We start from the raw sequence: 20,916 nt of genomic DNA on the forward strand, positions 1-20,916 counted from the left end.
CTTTAAAAACATGGTATTGTAAGTCAAAGGATCTTTTTTGTAAAGGAAAGTGCTACTCCCCCCCCCATTTATCTGGTATAATTCTTTTTTTTAATTTTTTTAATTTTTTTTTTTGCAGGGGGCTAGGCAGGGCCATTGGGGTTAAGTGACTTGCCCAAGGTCACATGGCTAGTTAGTGTGTCAAGTGTCTGAGGCTGGATTTGAACTCAGGTCCTCCTGACTCCAGGGCCAGTACTCTACTCACTGCACCCACCTAGCTGCCCCTATCTGGTGTAATTCTTAATTTTCACATAGCGCAAAGTATGAGTACCTGTATTTAAGTATTAATGCAGGTATTATTCTGAGACTTTACTCCCCTTTCCACTGGACTGTAATGTTTGCCCAGGAAATGATTTTTTGATTTGATCACATAGTTTTTTTTCAGTATCAGGATATTATGGAAATAGGAAGCCATAGTTTTCTTTACAGTCTGGAGATGGGGTCTGTGTCACTTCCGGTCCGTGTAAGCAGATTGCCAAAACTGTCTTTTAAATAGTTGTTAATGTTCCCCTTTTACTTCATTTAGTTGAAGTACTCATTCTCATTTTATGCCCTTCTCCCTTTATTTCTCTCCCCCTCCACCCACACTGCCTAATTCCCCTTAGGTGTTCTTTCCTTACCCTTAGACTATCATGGGGGCGGGACTGCAGCGTGCCTGGTGCACACGCAGGGCTTCAGAAATGCTTTTTCGTTCAGTCGTTATTTGTAGATTACAAAAAAGTAAACAGCTGGACAGAATTTGCAAGCCAGCTTGCTGGGTGCTGTAGTAAATTTTTGACTAATAAGAGGTTTATTTTAGAGAGAACTAGACTCTCTTAAGCTTTGTCAGTGGTTTGATCAAATTTTCTCTCTCTCTTTTTTTTTTTTTTGCTTATGACCAAATTAGGAAAATATCCTTGAGAAGATTCACTTTCATATTGTGCCAAGTAGGGATTCAGACATGTGCACCTCGAAGTCCTGCATTCCTCATCGGAAGTTTGCCATGACTCTCTATGAACAGGTAGGGTCACTTTGGTGTGTTAGGCATGGTGACGTTTCCATGTTTCAGACTTTCACAGACTAAAAAACCACCTGACTTTTGTCTGTAGTGTGTGTGCCGGACCTGTGGAGCATCCTCAGATCCTCTGCCCTTCACAGAGTTTGTCCGGTATATTTCTACAACAGCCCTTTGGTAAGAAGCTGCTCACCATTTGTCTGTCTGTCTGTCTCTGTCTCTTCCTGTCTCTGTCTCTCTCTGTCTGTCTCTCTCTCTGTCTGTCTCTCTCTCTCTTTCTCCTGTTGTTGCCACAGACACCACTGTTCTGTTATGGCCTAATTGGGAACAGTTTGCTTGGTGTGTATGTTTATTATCCTGTTCTTGTTGCGGGGCTGGGCCAGTGCTGTCATCAGCAGAGGAAGCTATGGGTAAGGACTCTCTCTGGCCATGACCAATGAGGATGGCACCTTCTCTGCAGCTGGGGCCCAAGAGGGAAAGAGATTTGTCAGAGGGAGAGGGGATGTGAACCCAGGGTTTCCTGAAGCCAAGGACAACTTTCTATCCACTACACCACATTGCTTCTCTGGAAGGTAATATTGCTTAAAATGAGAGGAAAAAAAAGGAACAAAATTAAAATTAATTATATTGTACTTTTGGGGAGGAAGACATGAAATGAGAAAAGAACCACATAGCGATGCCTTAGCTTTCCTGGGAAACTTAAAACCAGTAATCCCCATCCCTTTAGGTTAGTGGGACTATCAGGTTCAGAGTGACGTGAAATTTTCAGAGGTGATCTGCTGTCTCCTTGGTGACCACTCTTTTCTTTTCATTATGTGATCCCTGCTAAAGGTTATTTTAGGGAGTATTCTACATAATGGGTAGAGTGTGGAACATACTGGGCATGTAAAGCAGTGTGGATCGGTTTTATCTGCATCTCTGCAGTGGGAACCAAGATGAGGCACCATGGAGATGAGGACAGGAATATTTAACCTACATTGCGGCCCCAAGGAGCACCCCTTAGGGAAAAAAAGAGTCCACTTTGTCCATTACATCATCCCTTCGCTCCAGGGGGGAAAGAACAAGAAAGAAGGATAAATTACCATTTAATGTGTTAAAAAAGGCTTAACTGGCCTTTGATTAGCTGACTTAGCTGATCCCTTAATGTGTCATTGTCACTCAGTGTTGGAGTCATTGTGGAAAGACCGGCACACTGATTCAAGGTCGGTGGAGCCATTTTGGAAAGCAGTTTGAAGCTGGGCCAAGAGAGTGATTATGATGTCCCTTTGACCCAGAGCCCCCACTGCCAGGTATATAGATCCCCAAAGGGAGTCAAAGACAGAAAGGTCCTGTATTCACCTGAATATTCACAGCAGTGCTTTTTGTGGTAGCAAAGAACTGAAAACAGTAGCTCTCCATCGGTTGGGAAAATAGCTACATGAACTGGCTTGTGAATGTGGTGGAATCTTACTGTGTGGTAGGAATCAGCAGATTCAGAGATGCATTAGATGACTTGTCTGAACTGATGAAAAATGGAAAATCAGGAAAACCACATACATAATGTGGTCTTGAAATCTAAGAAGTTTTCTGTGTTCCTCAAATCACTGTTCTTATGTCATAACTTCTTTTTACACTTTTTATACATTTTTACACATTTTATAATGAAAATCAAGAGGAAGTATTTCAGTTTGTAGCAGTAAACTTGAGAGTGAAATTTTCAGGTAAACTTCTGTTCTTCTAAAGAAAAGGAGTCTAGTTTTTGCAGCCAAAGCATTTTTTATTTCTGATTATATTATTTTGACTTATTAAAGTCTGTAGTTCAGAACTGGAAATATTTCTTTTTATTTGTAGTAATGAAGTAGAAAAAATGATTGAACGCCATGAACGCCTGAAGCCTGAAATGTTTGCCGAATTGCTGCAGGCCGCAAACACCACTGATGACTTTAGGAAATGTCCTGTAAGTATCAGCTGAGAAAGGGGGCCTTTGTTTCTGGCACATTCTCCTTTGGTTCCTAAAGCTTCTCTTGTAATTTAAGAATAAATTTTTTTAAAATATATATGATTGATGGTCAGGTTTTCTCTTGAAAACATTCATGGTCTTTTCCTGTGGTAGACAGCCTGGTTGCCAGCCTTACATTTTGCTACTTTTTAAGAGAGTACTCCATCCTTGATTAACTCGCAGGTGATAAGAAGTGCTGTATTAGAAAATAAAGTTCCTTACCACACCAAAGCTTTGCCCATTTATTAGCCTCGAATAAAAAGTAAATTTTCTAACTAAAATATTGCCAGCATGAACCTAATTTTTAATAATAAAACTTGATATGTAAAATATGTGTGAAACTCTTCTGTTTACTTTCATAACTTTGCCCTTTTTTTTTCTCTTCCCCTCTAGAGTAACTGTGGCCAAAAAATAAAAATCCGCCGTGTTCTAATGAATTGCCCTGAGATTGTCACGATCGGCTTAGTTTGGGATTCTGAGCATTCTGACCTGACTGAGGAAGTTGTTCGCAATCTAGCAACACACCTTTATCTTCCTGGGGTATTTCCATTAATATCTTTTATCAGTGTTTGGTTTCCCCCCAGAGTCAGAGGCATCATGAGAGGTGGGTGTGGACAGCAGAGACTTGCCTTGGACGATCACTGTGGTGGGACATGAGCTTGTGGCCCTGGGCACATTTCTTCACCTGTCATGGTCACCCAAAGCGTAGAGAGAAGATGATTTTGTTTCCGCTTGGTACCTCGGGGTTGTTTTCAGGGAAGCTGTTTGTGATTGCAAGCTACTCAGGTATTTCAAAGGGCTTTTCACGTTTGACCCATTTGATTTTGTTTCCTTGATCTAGCTTCTTTTTTGTCTTTAAGAAGGACTTTTGGATCTAATTCTGATATTGAGAGGTATTGTGTGGTTTAGTGCAGTGCATGGGGTTGCTCAAGGGGTGCCAGTGAAACATTTTAAGAAGCCCTGGTCTGGTCGGAAAGCTGCCTGGATTTGGAGACAGGTAGCCGAAATTGGAGCCCTGGCTCGTTCACCCACCATGTTTGTGACCTTGATCAGTTTACTTCTCTCTGGGCTCAGTTTCCTCATAGCTAAATGAAATAAAATGCAGGGGTCAGACTGGATGGCCTTTGAGGTCCCTTCTTGCACTGGTCCATAGAGACGAGGGGGAGGTCCTCAGTGAAACCCTATGAGATCACTGACTGCACAGTACAGGATGGATAGATCATTTAGTCTAATCTCCCTTGATTTTACAGATGAGGGAATGGAGGCTCAGGACAGAAGTGACTTTGCTAAGGTCCTCTAGGAGGCAGGTGGCAGCACTGGGCTGCTTCACCCCAGCTCCTCTGCTCCTCAGCCTGGGTTCTTTCCCCTCTACCTACCACACTGCTTCCCTGACATTTGGGGTCATGCCAGAAAGCTGCGAGGGACCTCTGAGGCCAGCTAGTGCAGCCCCCTTTCGTTTTGCAGAAAAGGAAACTGAGGCTTGTGGGGGTTAAGATCATTCAGATAGTAAGTATCAGAGGGAGGGCTTGATTCTAGATCCTCCGACTTCTGGGCCTTTGTTCTTCCTACTGTCCTCAGATGCCCCTTGGTGACAGGAAGAAAAGGTCATTAAATCAGACTGATCATGATGACATAGAGGACCTAATGGACTTTCCCTTACCAGTCTTCCCTTGTCCCAGGACGTCTGCTAAGATTATGGCATAGCAGTCCCTTAAAAAGTTATTGTTTTAATATTTTCTACTGAAATATTTCACATCAGTAGACTAGCCAAAATTCATAAATACCCAATAAAATTCACATATAAAGGTATAATGTTTGTTAGGCCATTTTGTTTTGAGATAGAATTTAGAAAATTGGATCTAAAATTTTAAAATTCAGTTAAACATATTAAGTGCCTACTACATGCAAGGCACTATGCTAGGTGATGGTGATAATACAAAGACAAAACAAAACAGGCCGTGCCCTCAAGGAACTTACGGTCTACCTAAATGGTTTCTAATACATACAGTTTTTACCACGTGCCTCCCAGACATGGGCAGGCCGTACATATTTCTGAATAAATGAATATTTCAGTTAGCTAATTTTGTCCCACCATGGTGAGCCAAGTCTTAACAGATAATGTGAGTGGAAAAACATAGGGGGACTGGACAGAGAAAGAGTCTGTTTTTAGAAAGTGTGGCGTTTGGGCAATATCTTCACTGTTTTTTTCAAAATTTGTCCATTCACTAGCAATTTGGGCTCAAGAGTTAGTGCTGAAGGGGCTTTAGGAGTCAGCCAGGAAACTGAGGCCTAGAGAAGGGACAGGACTTCCTTATATCGTTGGCCTGGTAGGTCTCAGAGAGGGAATTTGAACCCAGGGCCACTACTCTGCCAGTGCTGCCTGAGGGAATTGGTCTTAGTAGAACCGATCTTTGGGGCTAATGCAGTCAGCAGTGATAACGTCTTCACTATTTGAGTAGTAACAGTGTACTGTATATTGGTGATCGGAAGATTTGTGGTGATTTTGATGGTGACAAGAGAAGGTAGAGAGAGGTTTTGGTCGTGGTGGGTGAGTAAAGGGAGGGATACAAGAGGTCTGTGTTACTTGTTTTTTTAAAGCTGTTTTGTCAAACCACAGTTACTAATGAGTAATCCATTTGTACAGTTATTTTATAGGGTAACTGATGAAAATGCCAAGACTAGCGAGCTCCACCTTGTTGGCATGATCTGCTATACCAGTCGACATTACTGTGCCTTCGCTTTTCATACCAAGACTTCCAAATGGGTGTTTTTTGATGATGCCAATGTGAAAGAGGTAAGGGGTGTTTTTGTGCTGGCTGATTGACCCATCTATGCTTTTCAGCTGTTTTAACTCAAGTAGTCAACTCTAGCTGTCAAAAGTTCATGACGATCTTTGGACTATTATGGGACAATTGTAGATATAGAAGCATTTTCCTTTGTGTGAAGTTTAAACATTTTAAAAATAAATTGGAAAACATGCAGTCTCCGTGATGATACAAAGCAGTGGTCTGCCAAGCTTTATCGTACCAATGTATGCCATGCCTCAGGGAGGAAGGGGCCTGAACACAGGATGTTGGTCCATTGCTTGCAGGCGCGTATCTTGGGGGGGTTGTAAGCATTCAGAGAAGTGAGCAGGGTTTCGTGGAAACAGCTGCTGAAGGTGGCTCTGGGGACATGAGTAAGGACCATCCCACAAGTCCGTCTTCTGGTGCCCAGCAACTCCTGATGACAGTGAACAGGTGGCAGTCTTAGCTGGTAAAAGGAGTGTTCAGCCTGTCTTGTACATTACTGCTGGCCCATTCACAGGAGCAGACTCACCTTTTGCTAGAAAATCCAAGATTTTATCAGTGTGACTATTCCCTTTATGTCGACTTGGATTTGAACCTCCCCATGTCTTAGAAAGCTTACTAGAGGAAAAAAAAAACCCTTCCCCCATTGGCCAGGTGTCTGGGGATGTGGCGTTCTCTGAGCTGCACGGGGATGTTCATTGGCCAGCAGCAGCCATTCAGTCGGGGGTCTGGTTTCTAACCAAACTAGGTCAGCTCAGACACAGCGTGGCTTCCCTTGGCATAGACTTCAGGAGCACCAAGGTGGAAGGGGGAGGGGTGAGCATCAGGCTAAGGTTGTTCTGGAAGAACTCAAAACATAATTAGCTAAAAATCACCAACTGTTTGGAATATGAGTTGCTCCCTCAGGCTGCTTTTGTACTGTTTCTACACAACAAGTTAGGTAAATGAAAGATTAATTAAAATAAAATTAATTTTATAATGCCATTTTGATGGACTATTTTCATTTTTAATAATGGAAATAACATGTTTATTAGCAGTTCTAAAATTTAAAGCCCTGTAATTTGCTAATGGCTTTATTTATTTTCCTAAAAAATAATCCAGCTAATAATGGAGAATAGGCCATTAAATTCCTTGTGACTTAAATAAAAGCTTTTTCCTTTTTGTGCCCCTGACATGCTTTGATGCTAACAGCTCCTGAAGTCCCTGTGTGAGGGATGTGATGTCGGGCTTAGTTTCAGGGCCTCTACAGCCCTGCAGGATTTCATTCTGGAGAAGGGGGCCAGTCAGGGCCTGGGGAGGTGGGCATGTCAGGCACCTCTTTTGTCCCTTTGTTTTTTTTAAGGATCATTAATCAGCTCATCTAATGACTGTCCTGTAGATCATTTACCTTGAAACCTTTTTAGGTCGGGACTAAATGGAAGGACGTGGTCTCCAAGTGCACGAGATGCCATTTTCAGCCACTGCTTCTGTTCTATGCAAACCCGGACGGTTCAGCCGTGTCCACTGAAGATGCTCTCAGGCACGTCGTCCACTGGTCCTATTATAAAACTGCTGCCGATGAAGACGCGGGTAATTTTTTCAGTGGCTTTGCCATCAGTGTTAAGATTTGGGGACCAGATTGCATTAGATGTTTAGTAGACTCATTGTGGTGCTAAGGACAGAGTGTCACCAAATGGTGCTCTTGGAAGTGATTAATTTGATTGGGAGGAGGGATTGGGAAAAATCTGTGAGCTGTTTTTTTTTTTTTAAGTTATATAGAAGACTGGAAGATAATTAGTGCCAGAAATCCATAGAGATTGCAGAGGCATCTGAAGTCCCCAGCTCTAGAGATCATGACTAGATTGAAACCAACAGCTCCCTGCCCAGTGTTGCTGCTGCTCAGGTCCCTGGACTAGGGACTGGACTCTGCGTATCCTGTTCAAAAGAGGCCACATTGGAAAGGGGGAGGAGGGAGAATCTTTTAGAAGCAGAAGCTAATGTGAAGAATGCCCAGAAAAGTATTATTTTTTAGTTAATAGTTAAGAGACAGATTCCATCTTTAAAAACTTCAGTGTTTCCCTTTCAAAGGTTTTGAAAGGTCCTCTACTCATAAACCAGAGAGTGCCAAAGAAGATGGATACGGTCATCAGGCAAAGCAGAGAATCAATCAGAAACTACACATTGATGACACCGTGGGTTTGACTCGAGGCCCTGCCCTGGCGAGTGGTGGGAAAGGACCAGGTATGTGCGTGTGCACGCATGCCTTTATGTGTACACATGTGTGTGTATGCACGTGTGTGTGTAGTGACATTTTTAAATTTGGAATTCAGCCCAACTCTTTCATGCAACTCACAGTTCCTAGTGTAGACCCAACTTCTGTACGTGCATAAGCAAGGTGCTCACCTAGTGTGCCACCAGCACAGTGTGAGGTTCTGTGTTTCACAGTCTAGTTATATTTTAATGTACATGTTGTTCTTAAGGCTCATTTTTCATTCAGCAATATTGTTTGAACTACAAAGTCAGCATTTTACAAGGTACCAGTGGGTGGAGTGGGTCGCCAAACCCTGTAATCCAAATTGGGCCCATGACATAATTTAGTGGACTTGTGATCTCCATGAAGGGAGCATCCCCCTCAGATCACCCACCCTGTCTTTCGTACATTATGGAGTCTGAGGCTTCAAGCTGGAAGGGAGCCCAGAGGTCATTTCATCTTGCTTTATAGAGGAGGAGATGGGGTGGGGGTGGGGGACTGTGCACATGGACTCCAAGAGTGAGCAGCAGAGAGGGGCCCCACCCCACCCTCTCTGTGTGGGGGAGGTCTTCTGCACATGTCTCCGTCCCCCAGTGGTTCAGTAACCATGGGACTTTTTAAGACCCATCTCGGGTATTGAGTTTGAGCTGGACTACACTGTAATGTGGAAATCTCCCGATAAGTGGGGCACCAGTCAACACTGTGGAGAGTGGAGGTGCTTCAGAGCCGTTGTTTGTACTTGACCTGGTTCTTAGTACTATCAGACTTGGCTTTGTTATCGTCTGATTCTGCAGTCAGTTTTAATCAGGATTGTCATGCGTGTGACTTCAGTTTGAAATGAAACAGATCAAGGGGGCTGTATTTAGTTTTGGTTGGGAAACCCAAAACCCCAAGCATGAAACTGTTTGCCTCGATTTTGCCATAAACATAGCTTTTAAATACCTTTATTATGCATATTTGGCCTCCAGAATGGTTAGTCTTGCCAAAGGCAGGAGCCACATTTCAACAGTATCTATGAATAAAAGGCTCCAATAATTTTTTTCCTTTAGATTTTTAATACCTGATGCCTGTGTTTTTTTCTGATGCTGGAATAATCTGCATTAACATTTGATGTAGCTTTGTTATCTTTTGAGCACCTTTTTGGCTTTAGGCCTTACTCCTTCCAGGCCTGGATGCAGCTGGCTTCAGAGGCACACAATGGGCCACCTCTACTGACATCTGGAGATTTTTAGTTATAACAGAGTAAATGATATCCTTATGCTTTTGGGGCATAGACTAGTTTTGAATATTTCAATGCTAAGATTTTTCCCAGTTGCTCAGGAAATGCACATCTTCTTTCATGCTCACAGTGGTTCTTTTTCCAGTTAAACTTGGTCCTAATGACCAGAGGGAAAGGCTCAAAGACATTTCCAGAGAATGTGCCCAAAGAGTCGCTGAGCAGAAAAGCTTCCTCTCCTCCCAAAGAAGAGAGTTAGAGAGGGAACAGAGGAAAGAACCTGGGAGACACCGAGGTGAGTGAGCAAGGCTGTTGCAGACTTTGACATGCCCTTTAGGACCCCCTTGTGATTGTGCCCCTTCCCTGCTCCTGATGTCATTCTGGCTGTGATTCTTGGGTCTCAGCGCCTGCTTAGGAACCCCTTTGGAGTTGTAGTGCCATTGGGTAAGCCGAGGCGCTCTCAGTAGAGGCCCCTCTGTCCTCACCCCTACAGCCACACATGACAGCATCAGACTAAGGGGTGCCTGTGGTCGACTCCTCCTTCTCACAGCAGATAGCATGCCTGATTCACATGTTAAAAAATGACTTCCCAAAGCTCATTGCATTTTCTTCATCTTCAGATTTGCCCAGTGAGGAACTATCTCGTTCCAAACCCGGGGCAACCCTCGCCACCTCAACAAATGGATTTCGGCAGCACAGCAGCCAGCCTGGATGTTCTAGCCAAGGGAGAGGGTCTTCCCGTCAAGAGCGGGCCATGCCCCAAGGCCGGATCTCCGCACAAGTGCCGAGTTCAGTCAAACCCCAGCTGCTTGCCTCAGGGGAGAAGGTCGCCAGTAAAGGAAAGGGCGACATTGCCACTGGATATGACACAGACAGCAGCCAAGACTCCCGGGACAGGGGCAGCACCTGCAGCAGCGGCAGCAGCCGCAGCCGGGCCCGAGGCTGGAAACCAATGAGAGAGACGTTGAATGTGGACAGCGTTTTCAGTGATGCTGAGAAGAGGCACGCTGCTCCACGACACAAAGCAAACAGTAAATCCAGACACGGCCAAGATCAGAGAAGTAACAATGGGCCCAAAGAGTCGTCCAAGCAGAAAGGCTTGATGACCATATATGAAGATGAAGGAAAGCAGGAGACTGGAAGCAGGAGTTCCCTGGATTCTATGGGGAAAGGAGCTGAGAAAGGGAGAGGCCTCGTGGAGACCAAGGTTGCCAGTGAGGGTGGGCAGATGCAGAGGACCGAGTCGGGCTATGAAAGCAGTGATCGGGTCAGCAGTGGCTCTGCTAGCTTGGACTCTCCACTCCTGGAAGGCAGCAGCACCGTGAACCCCAGTGGCACGAGAGAAATGTGGCCTGGCAGGTAATACATGTGACCAAAAGGAAGCCCTTGTGGTTGGTTTAGTTGGGTTAGATAACAACAAATGTTTATATAGAAATACAATTCATATTTTTAAAGGAATTGTAGGTCTGCATTTTCTTCATATTCTGGAGTATTTATCCAAATTTAGAGCTAATAATAATAATAATAGAGTTAGCCCTTTCACATCGCGACTTTCCCCATTGTGGTTTTGACATATTGCAGGTTGGTATAAGAAATTAAATGGGGATTTTTTTTGGAGTTTTGTGGAAGCTGTAGATGACATATGAAGGCCAGCAGATAACAGAGCCTTTGACCAAATACTTAACCCAAATTTGACAATAAGGTACTGTAAACATCCCATAAAAGACAAAGAAACAATTCAGACTTCTCTGGTAAAAAGGGAAGGCTAAAAATTTTACACTGGTGCCAGCAGTGGCGCGAGTATATGGTGATGTCATTGACACAAACAGACACAAACATGGGGCTAGGTGAGTCATATAGTCTGGCTATAGACTGATTTTAATGGGGACATTGACAGTCTTTTATATACAGGTTAATCACTGAGTCATTCTGACTTCTTAGAAAACTACAATGATATAATGTTTAACATAGTAAAGTTTTTTATCTCCTTGTTCCTAGGAATGAGACACTAGTTTCCCTCCGAGCTACCGTATTGAAACATTTCTGTTCTTTCCCACGCGGGTAGCCGCTGCGAAGGCGGGTATTCTTTGCCACATCTTCTTGTCCTTAAGATAGCTTTTGCCTTGCATAGACCTATCCTCAAATGACTTTGCCTTGCAGAGGCTTAGGAGGCCTAAACACTAACCAGGATATAGCTGGCTCTCGACACACTGGTTTTACAGATTGTGGGGCTACGCCCCAACCCCCCATGATATGGAAGGGATAACTGTATAATTCAGGATTAAAAAGTCAAGATATCTGTGTTTAGGACCAACCAGCAAATCTGTAAATATCTTTGGACCTCTTTCTTTCCCTCTAAAATGAAACGATTGGAGTGAGGCTTGAAGGTCTGTTCCATCTCCAGGCTTCTGATTCTTAAAGACTTTCATGTCAGTAGCCTGTGCAAGCATCACTCGGCTGAGCAGTCTGGAAGTGTACATCGTGGAGATGAAGCATCCTCAAGCCTGCATTTTATTTCATTTTGCAGCATCTCGGCTGCACTGTGGTGTTGGATTTTGGGGAAGATGTGCCGTGTCAGAGCAGCGGTTCACTTTTTCACCTTTTTGTTCACTCTGAATAGCCATAATCTGTGACATGCTAGCAGCAGGTCGACTAGGGTAAATGGGGCTTAATGATTTTACGTTGGCAATGCAACATTCCCTATTGGTTTCAGTAATGTGAACTCTGTGATAAATTTCGTAGTGATAATTGGAGATCTTGGGACTTTTCCAGAAAGGGTTTCACAAGCCTTAGCTCAGCAATCAGGGATTCACCCTCTTGTTTCCAATAATTGTGGTTCTTTGTATTGAAACAAATTTCTTTCTCCTCACCTGTAAAATAGCAGTGCTGTCACTTGCATGATCTGCCTTATTGTATGGTAGTGGGGACAGTGCTTTTTAACCCGTAACTCCCCATAGAAACGATCTGTCAGCCTAGCTGGACTGATGGCAGAATGCTCCTGCCTTTTTTGTTCAGGATCTCCTTGATTTCAGCCCTTCACTGTGATCCCATTGGTGTGCTCACTCCCTCACAGACAGCTCATCCAGGGCTGGCCACCATCTTTCCTTGTCCTCTCATTGGCCTTGCGTACACCGTGTTGGGGACCTTCCTCTTGGGCTCTGAGCATCTCCTTGTCACCAGTGCAACTCACAGGCTGCCATCCACCTGTTATCCCTAATCTGAAGACTTCTCCAGTTCACTTGCTTTTCTGAGGACACGTCTCTACAGTGCTTGTCTTCTGGTCCTAGGTAGTTAGAATGTCAGTATTGATATGGTTCTGTCCCCAGTAGTACATCACTCATTGGCCTGGCACTAGCAGTTATGTTAATGTAGAAAGATGCCCCTTTCTCCACGCCTCTGCCACCATCTCTGCAGATGCAGAAGGGGTCTCACAGGATCTAGGACTCCTGGGCATTTTTCTTTGTTTCTTTGGTGTGCTGGATAAAGTGCCAGCCTCAGTTGTAGACCCAGGAAATTCTATGGGCTGTTCAAAGGCTTTCCGGCCCCATACACCATAGAATTTACCCCGTGGGTCACTCAGGCCACAGCCAGGGCCCCTCAGGGAAGGGCTTGTGGAGACAGCTTGTTTGGGGGGGACTGAAATATCTGAAGGGAAGTTACTTAGGAAGAATAAGTATATCTTAACAAATCGGGTGTCAGCCATACATTTCTACCTTTTTATCGAAATGGGCCATCACGTGATCTCTTTGAAGGTCGCAGTTCAAAGAAAGATGTTGGCCCCAGATTCAGTTTTTCCATATTTGATCCATTTACAAATGCCAGGGATCCTGCCAAGTTTTCTTTTGAATCCTTTTTAGTGATTTGGAAGAAAAAGGTGAGTGTTTCTGGTACAGTTGGGGGGCAGAGTAGATGTGGTCATTCCTAATGTCCCCTGGTGTCCCAGGACACGCTAGGCCAGCAGAAGAAAGTGCTGCTCTCTGTTAAAAGGTAACGTCTGGGACATGTCTCTTCATCTATGGTACGTCTTCAGAAATCTTAAAGGGAAACTTTTACTGTTCAGAGTAGAATTACAGAATCATTTCTTGAGGGAGAAAATCCACGTCATCCCTGGTGTCAAGGTGAGGACTCTCGTTTTATTGAACACATTTGGCATGGCAGCTTATTTTCCATCTTCTTCATACGTGTTAGTTCTGTAGTAACCAGAGTCCACTGTGAGCAGTGTAAAAACTGAGTCATGTAATACTATTTTATTGGAAATACTCGTAGGAAAGATCTGAAGAAGGAAAATAATGTGAATTAAAGAACTTCTTAATGCACTTGTGTTCTTCATAAGTCACATGTTTTGTTTTGTTTTTTTACAGTAACCAGATTCAGTCAAATAAACTGAATGTAGACACTGGGCAGCATAGCTCCCGACTGTGCAAAGACCATCTGGAAGGTAGGAACTTCCTTTATTAGTAGTGATAAAAAGCAAGTGCACATTTACATTCCTCCTTCAGATTCCCTGTGTCCAGGAAGTCAGGGGCTGGGCCTGTCCTCACAACCGGGCCTGGCCGCTGCTGGCTCCAGCCTTCAGGAATGGAAGGTCATCTTCATGCCACAATGAGAATGAGCATATACGCAGTACCTGCTGTGTGCCGGGCGCTGCGTGCTGGGCGCTGTGCCAAGCTCTTTTTATCCATACTGTCTCATTTGATCCTCACAGTGACTTTGCGAGGCAGGTGTTATTATGACCCTCATTTCACAGTGGAGGAAGCTGAAGCAAACAGAAGTGACTTGGCCAGGGTCACACAGTAAGTGTTTGAGGCCGGATTTGAACCACGTCTTCCTCACTCAGGGCCCAGGGCTCTGCATGTTGCCCACCAGCTTGCTGCCTCCGAGGGCTAGCACAGGAGGTGGAATTCATGTTTTAAATAAGATTGGAGTGTGTTAGAGTATAATTTCTTTAGATGTTTCAAGAATTTAGATAGAAACTGTGAATAATTTGTTTCATCTTATGAAAAACTTGATTTCTTTTCTTGTTTTTTAGAACTTTGTTTTAGTTATTTATTTTGGAGGGAGAAAGGCAGGGCAATTGGGGTTAAGTGACTTGCCCAAAGTCACACAGCTAGTGTGTCAAGTGTCTGAGGATAGATTTAAACTCAGGTCCTCCTGACCCCAGGGCTGGTGCTCTACTCACTGTGCCACCTAGCTGCCCTCAGTTTATCTTATTTTCATGAAATCTGTGCATGTAAAAGGAAATTAATACTCTTTTTGTGGGGCACTCTTGTTTTTACAGTTTTTTGGCTTAGTTTGGAATATTCAGTATGAGACCAATATTAAAATTTCTACCCTCCTTATGGTCTTTTGAGTGATTGCAGAAATTTTTGGAGTATTAATAAATTTATTTTTAGCATGTCTTTAAAGTTCCAAAATATTATTGTAAGTATTTGGGAGAGAGGAAATAACTTACCTTATATTTAATTAAAGCAAGAGACTTCTCCACCTTTTTGCGTAAGAGAAAGTCCCTGCTCAGAGTGTTACAGAAATTATCCTCTCAGTGGGAAGGGAACTGAGAAGCTGCCTGGTCTAGTCTAACAGTCAGGAAGACCCCAAGGCCACATGTGGGAAAGTGGCTGGAGGAGCCCTATGCTGGGAATTAGGAGAAGCTGCGGGGTGTAGGCCAGACTCCACCATTCACCAGACGAGGAACCCTCTTGGCTTCATTTTCTCATCTATAAAATGAAAGGGATGCACCAAACATCCTACAAATGGGTGAAGATCATCCCCGATGGCTGCTCACTTATCGGCCACCAGGATGCTCACTAGACACCCCAGTCAAGTGTTCTGAATTGGCTCAGCTCTTACCAATGGTAGAAAAGGCTCCTTCCTATGCTTGCAGTCATGGAGCTGTTCCTTCAGGAGTCAGCTTCTATGGGGCTTTCTGTCCTTTACATAGCAGCATGCAGAATGCTGGGGCTGCTGGCTTCTCCTGTCTTCAGGCAGAGGAAGCCGATGATTAAAATGGTGGCTTTGAGAGATTTCCCAATCTTCCCATATCGGTATTTTAGCTCCTCTTGTTAGAACCTCAGGGCCCGGAGCACATCAGCCTTTACTCATCCTGCAACCTGTTAGATAGTGGTCAGCCCTAGTTCACAAAAATAAAATGTATATTACTTTACTTGGTTCAATTACATTTTTTTTAAAAACAGATGTAAGACCTAATTTTTTCTCCAAGAAACATCCATTCCTTCTCTAGTTTTCCTTTTTCTTTTAGTTATTCTGCATTCAGAATGAAAAATAGGTGCATTTGTTTAGACTTTTGAAAAAACTCTAGCATTGGACCTTGTTTCTAGGGTTGTCGCCATTCATAGATAATTATTTTGTTTTCATCAGATGGTGTAATATCAAGAGGACGCATTTACATGAGGGAAATTAACTTCTTTTCCCACATTAAAATGCCTCGCAGAGTCTTACAAAGGCTGATAAAGGTTTCTTTTGCTGAGAAGCAAAGGGAACAGTTGAAAGGTTGGCCAGAAATCACCCCGGAAGCCAGTGAGTTTGAACGATAATCACAAGCTCACTTCCGGCTGAGAGGCATCATGTGTCTCCTGGTCATCATAAAGGAAGGACCACAGAGCTTTGAGTGGCGGTAAAAATCCATTGCTCTACAGCAGTTTTCTTTACTTGTATTTTCAAATAGTCTACACTTGGGCATTCGTACAAACTATGATTATCATTTCTAGCAATTGTGTGTTAACCTAATAATTGTAGTGCAGCGTTGCCTCTGCTGATGCAGACCGCAGCTCCTCTGTAACTTAATAGAGTCTTCTAGAGTCACTGTGGCCAAAGTATGGCAGCCCTTGGCAGCCAGCCCGTGCATGAACATCTCTGAACATAGCGAGGCTGGTCCTTGGGCAAGAATTCCCCTGACATTTCCTGTCAGAATTTTAGTGGACATCGGCCATTTCTTCTTCTAAATACATTGTTCGATGGGTAACAGACATAGAAAGCACCACTGGGTCAGTCCTGGGCTCTCCAGTTTGGCCTAGGACCTACTCAGGCTTGCACCCCCCGACCCTAGCTCACCTCCATGTGCCCCAGGAAAGCATCTGAGGATGACTAATGGTAAGTGTGGTTATAAATTCCAAGCCTACTGTGACTCTGGCTGTCCTTGCCTTGAGAATCATATTTGAAATTAGTTTTTCTGCCAGCTGTTTCTCTGTGGTGTAAGTTTCATGCCTAAGACGCCCATATGAGGTCTTTCAGAATACTGTTCTTTTACTTCCGCCCTCAAAGGACACCTTCCTGTCTAAATATAGAAGCTTTATCAATATTGGGTGTTGACATGTTTTTCTGCACCACATACTAAAATAGCTGGACTTGTATAGCTGGACATCAGGGTTCTGGTAAGGAAGAACTAGTACCAGGTAGCCCTCAGGTTTGATAATCTCAGAGCCTGGGCCCCTGTTTTTCACTGTGAGAAAGAGGAAGGTAACATGGAAGCTTCGCCACCACCTCCCCCAAAGTCAGACAGGCTGTTTATGTTAGTTGCAGAGTTGTTGTTCCTTAAAAGTAAGGAAGTTTAGGTGATGTGGCTGTGGACTGACTCCGTCCTTGCTCATATTATGTAACACGACTGGTGTGAACTTCGGAATATGATTTTCCCATTTTACAAATGAATAAACTCATATATTGGCCAGAAGAGGCCTTGAAATGTGAGGGGCTTCAGAAATGACTTGGAAGCCATCCTTGAATGGCGGGCTACAAATGTGTCTGGAAGGATAATGTTTGATTCAAGGCTCACTGTGTGCTAGGCCCTGTGCCAAGAGCCAGGGATGCAAAAACAAGCAAGCAAAAGTGGCCCTGTCCTCTTGGAGCTTGCAGGCTGCTGGGGAAGACCGCATCTCCAGGGAAGCTGAGGAAGCCTCTGGGATGGGTGCCCACGCTGGGATGGATGCTGGTTAAGGAGGAGAAACCGGATGGGAGGGAAGTTAGTGCCTGGCTGGGGCAGGGCGGGCCTTCTTGAAGTCAGGGTTGTGGAGAACTCGGCCTCAGGATGGAGGAGTTGAAAGAAATTGTAATAATACCATTACTATGAGTTGTAGTTTTGGATTTTCATTATTCTTTTCTTTAAAAACTGTCTTTATGGGTCTGGGGTGTTTTTTCCTTTAAAACATTTTGCTCATTTGGGGCACTCTACAACAAAATTTGCCAGTTAAAAATGTTCTTCTGCAACATGAGGAGAGGGTTACTCTAAGGCCTCTACGGTCCTTCCAGCCCCAAACTTCTGGACTTGTTCATATCCCCCATTTCAGTGACAGGGATTTTTCAGCATCATTCTGAATCCTTCAGCTTGGCATTCAGTCCCTCCCCAGCCTGGCCCTAAGCTTCTTTTCCCAGTGTATTTCCTATTGCTTTTCGAAAGGGACCCTCAGGTCTAGCTAAAGTTTCCTGTTCCCAGTCCCTGAGATGGTTCCTACTTGTTCCCTTCCAGCTCCTGCCATTTTCTGCACCTAAATTTGCCTTCCCTCTTCCTTTGCCTCTCCTAAGCCTCACGGATGCTGAAGACCCCTGCCTGCTCCAGCGGCGTTTTCTTCATTCCTTCTGGGCATTTGTAGATTGTACAATTCACTGTTAAATCAGGGCCGCCTGCTGCCGCTTTCACACTAGGGGCTGTAGGTGGGATCTAGGAGTTTCACAGTGAGACTTTGATCAGTTTCTCTTACCCATTTCCATTCCTACATTTGGTAGCAAATGCCCCTTAATGAGTAATTATGTGGCAACCCCGCATCTGCCCTAGAGAGGGGGCACGTGAGACTCCCATGTCCAAGAGTGATTTAGGAGGGTGTTCATTACAGGCAGAGCTGGGGGAGAACAGGACCGTGCTACAGGCTTGCCAGTCGGCCCCCCCACCATGGGTTCTCTTTGGCCCCTCTCTGACTGATGTGTCCTAGGGATGCTCCTGCCGTTGTGGATGTCCTGCAATGGTGACTGTTGGGGAGGGTGGTGTTATTCCTCTTTCACCATTGCTTCCAAATCTATACTTTGATGTATTTGAGGTCAGAGATTGGCTGGGGGCACGGGAGCATTGAAATAGTTCTTTATTCAGGGTTTGCCAACAAGGGGGATGTGTACGATCTTTGGTGCTTCGGCACTATATGGGCCCTGTAACACCATGCTGGCCTTCTGCCCCTCCAGTCTCCTGTTGGCCATAATGAATGTCCTCAGATAATTCACTTTTGGACAAGTGAGGCTTGTTGTAGAACTACCTCAGCAAGTCCAGCACAGAGCTTATTATCTTACCTGCCCTCTTCTAAGCTTCCCTGTTCTGTCCATGCAGTGGTCCAGGCTTGTAGCTTTGGCATCGTCCTCAAGTCCTCACTCTTATGGGCCAGAACTTGCCATTCTTCCTACCAGGACATTCCTCATGCCGTGGCCCTCTCTGGTCACAAAGCCAGACAGCACTTTTGTATGTGCCTGGATTATTGTCCCAGACTCCAGGCTGGTCATCTTGCTTCAGGTCTGCCCCTGTTCCAGGCTGATCTCTACATGGCCACCTCTGTGATCTTCCTGAGGCAAAGACCTGACTTTGTGACTCTGGAAACTCCAGGGGCTCCCTGTGGCACCTGAGATAGAAGCGCCTCTGTTTAGTTTTCACAGCTCTTCTCAGCCCAACCCCAGCCCGTCCTTCCAGCCTCATCAGGCATCTTCTCCCTCCAGTCAGACTGGCCTTCTCTCTGTTCCTCACATTGGATGCCTTTGCCGTGGCCTTCTTCTATATTAGGAAGGGACTACTTTGCTCCATTTTCCACTATGAAGCCCTTCCCGACGCCCACAATGGCCAGTGGCCTCCCTCCACCCCCTCCCTCGCTGCTCTGGATGTGTTCTAGACCTTAGATGTGTCCTCATTAGAATGTCAGCTCCTTGGTTCTTTCTCTGCATTGGTATGCCTGAGGCCCAGCACAAATGAAAGTCATTAGCAATTAACAGTATTTTAGTAGACAGGAATAGTGTTCAACTCCCATGGATGTGAGCTTGTCTAGAGAGTTCTGCCTCTGCCTTGCTCAGCCAGGACAGCAGGGCCTTGCACCCTCAGTGAGGAATAGTGACCCGCTGCCTGTGTCCTTTCCCTCTAGATTCCTCATGGGAACCCTGACTCAGAGTCTAGAGGTGGGGGCAGTATAGCAGACTCCAGCAGGTGGGGAAAGCCCTTAGCTCTCAGACAGAACACACATCTGCTCAGCACCTATGGTGCGTCAGGCATGGTGCCAAGTGCTGATGTGTGTGTGTACTCTCTTGCAGCCAATACAATTCATTCCTGTTCCCCAGAATGAGGAAGGATGGCACAAGCAGCTAGAACATGGAAGGACAAAAGTCATCCCTGTGAGACACTTAATAAGAAAGGAAGAATGGCCAGAGTAGATGGTGTGAGGTGGATCCCCAGGGGCCCGATTGCAGCCCAGACGTCTGCACTGTTGTCTTCTGGGGGAGTCTGACCATGTCCTTGAGTGGCCCTAGCACAGCACTCTGCATGCAGTAGGCCTTCATAGGATGGCAGCTACAGGCCCTGAGTCAGTCACAGGTTTGAAAAGTGACCTTGAAGGCCATAAAGTTGGTCTTTATCACAGCGCCTGAGATGCAGCTCTGGCTAGCAGGCAGGAGACCCGGGCTCTCGGGGTCTCACCCTGGCATGGCCAGCGGCTCCATCTGGGCATTAACTCCTTTTTATAAAATGGCAGTAACGCCAGCACTGGCAGCCTCACAGTGTGGCCGCTGAACCTCAGACGAGGGAAGGGATGTGAAAAAGGAGCAGAGGAGCAGCTATTTGGGGATTGATGGATGGAGCAGTGTTGGGGGGGGGGGGGCTAGAGTCCCTGAATTCAAATTCAGCCCCAGTCACTTCCTGGCTGTGTGAACCTGCACAAGTCTGACACTCTGTCTGCCTCAGCTTCCTCGAATGTAAAGTGAGGATAATGGTAGCACCTGCCTCCCAAGGTGGCAGCAAGGATCCAGTGAGGTAACACGCAGTAAGTGCTTCCTAAACCTTAAGCACTATCACATGCTAGTGATTGTGATCGGCGCCAGAGTGCATCTGTCGTCACTGACATCTTTGAGCAGGGTGCTCTAGGTGACCTTCGACCTCCTGGTTCATCAGTGTGTGCTTCTGTCTTCCCAGTCTCAGCATCCTAAAATAAACAGAAAGCCACGAACTCATCCTCAGCTCCTAGCGATGCGGGAAGAGACTGGGGCTGACTTTTGCTGTACTCTGGTGGGAGGCCTTGAGATCCTTCTGTAGGAGGGTGGCTTGGAAGGACCTGGTGTTCATTTAGCCTCAGAAAGAACATGCAGGCTGTCTTCAAGAGTATGAAGGGCATTTGCCCACAGGAAGGGTTAGGATTGTTCTGCTCTCTCAGAAGATATAGTCAAGATTAATGTGGGGAAGTTAGAGAGAAGCCCCTGGATGTCACGATACCCTTTGCTAACTGAGTTATCCCAAGTGGCATGGACAGCTCTACCAAGCTGGTCCTTCTTTAGTACAGGTGTCTGGGCCACCATTTTGTTGGGTCGGAGCTGGCCTGGCAGCTCGTTGAGGTCACACTTGAGATGAGCCTTAAGGAAGGGAAGGAATGCAATGAGGCAAGCAGGGCACAGTCTGAAAGGGCAGAACCTCTGCAGTGGACAATGAGT

The 20,916-nt window shown here is 45.2% G+C and overlaps 1 protein-coding gene across 1 annotated transcript in view; it reads left to right on the top strand.

Annotated features, from left to right (window-relative positions):
* The window catches only part of USP53 (ubiquitin specific peptidase 53), a 67,493-nt gene that overhangs the window by 33,124 nt on the left and 13,453 nt on the right, over nt 1-20,916 (top strand). Inside the window, exons 5-14 of the mRNA XM_036762938.1 lie at nt 926-1,039; nt 1,128-1,210; nt 2,864-2,969; nt 3,405-3,551; nt 5,656-5,805; nt 7,204-7,369; nt 7,868-8,020; nt 9,395-9,541; nt 9,867-10,605; nt 13,608-13,684. Coding sequence (XP_036618833.1) covers nt 926-1,039; nt 1,128-1,210; nt 2,864-2,969; nt 3,405-3,551; nt 5,656-5,805; nt 7,204-7,369; nt 7,868-8,020; nt 9,395-9,541; nt 9,867-10,605; nt 13,608-13,684 — 1,882 coding nt within the window. The remainder of the gene's footprint in view (nt 1-925; nt 1,040-1,127; nt 1,211-2,863; nt 2,970-3,404; nt 3,552-5,655; nt 5,806-7,203; nt 7,370-7,867; nt 8,021-9,394; nt 9,542-9,866; nt 10,606-13,607; nt 13,685-20,916) is intronic.

The sequence above is a fragment of the Trichosurus vulpecula genome, chromosome 6 (assembly GCF_011100635.1).
Source record: "Trichosurus vulpecula isolate mTriVul1 chromosome 6, mTriVul1.pri, whole genome shotgun sequence".
In the NCBI taxonomy this organism is placed as follows: domain Eukaryota; kingdom Metazoa; phylum Chordata; class Mammalia; order Diprotodontia; family Phalangeridae; genus Trichosurus; species Trichosurus vulpecula.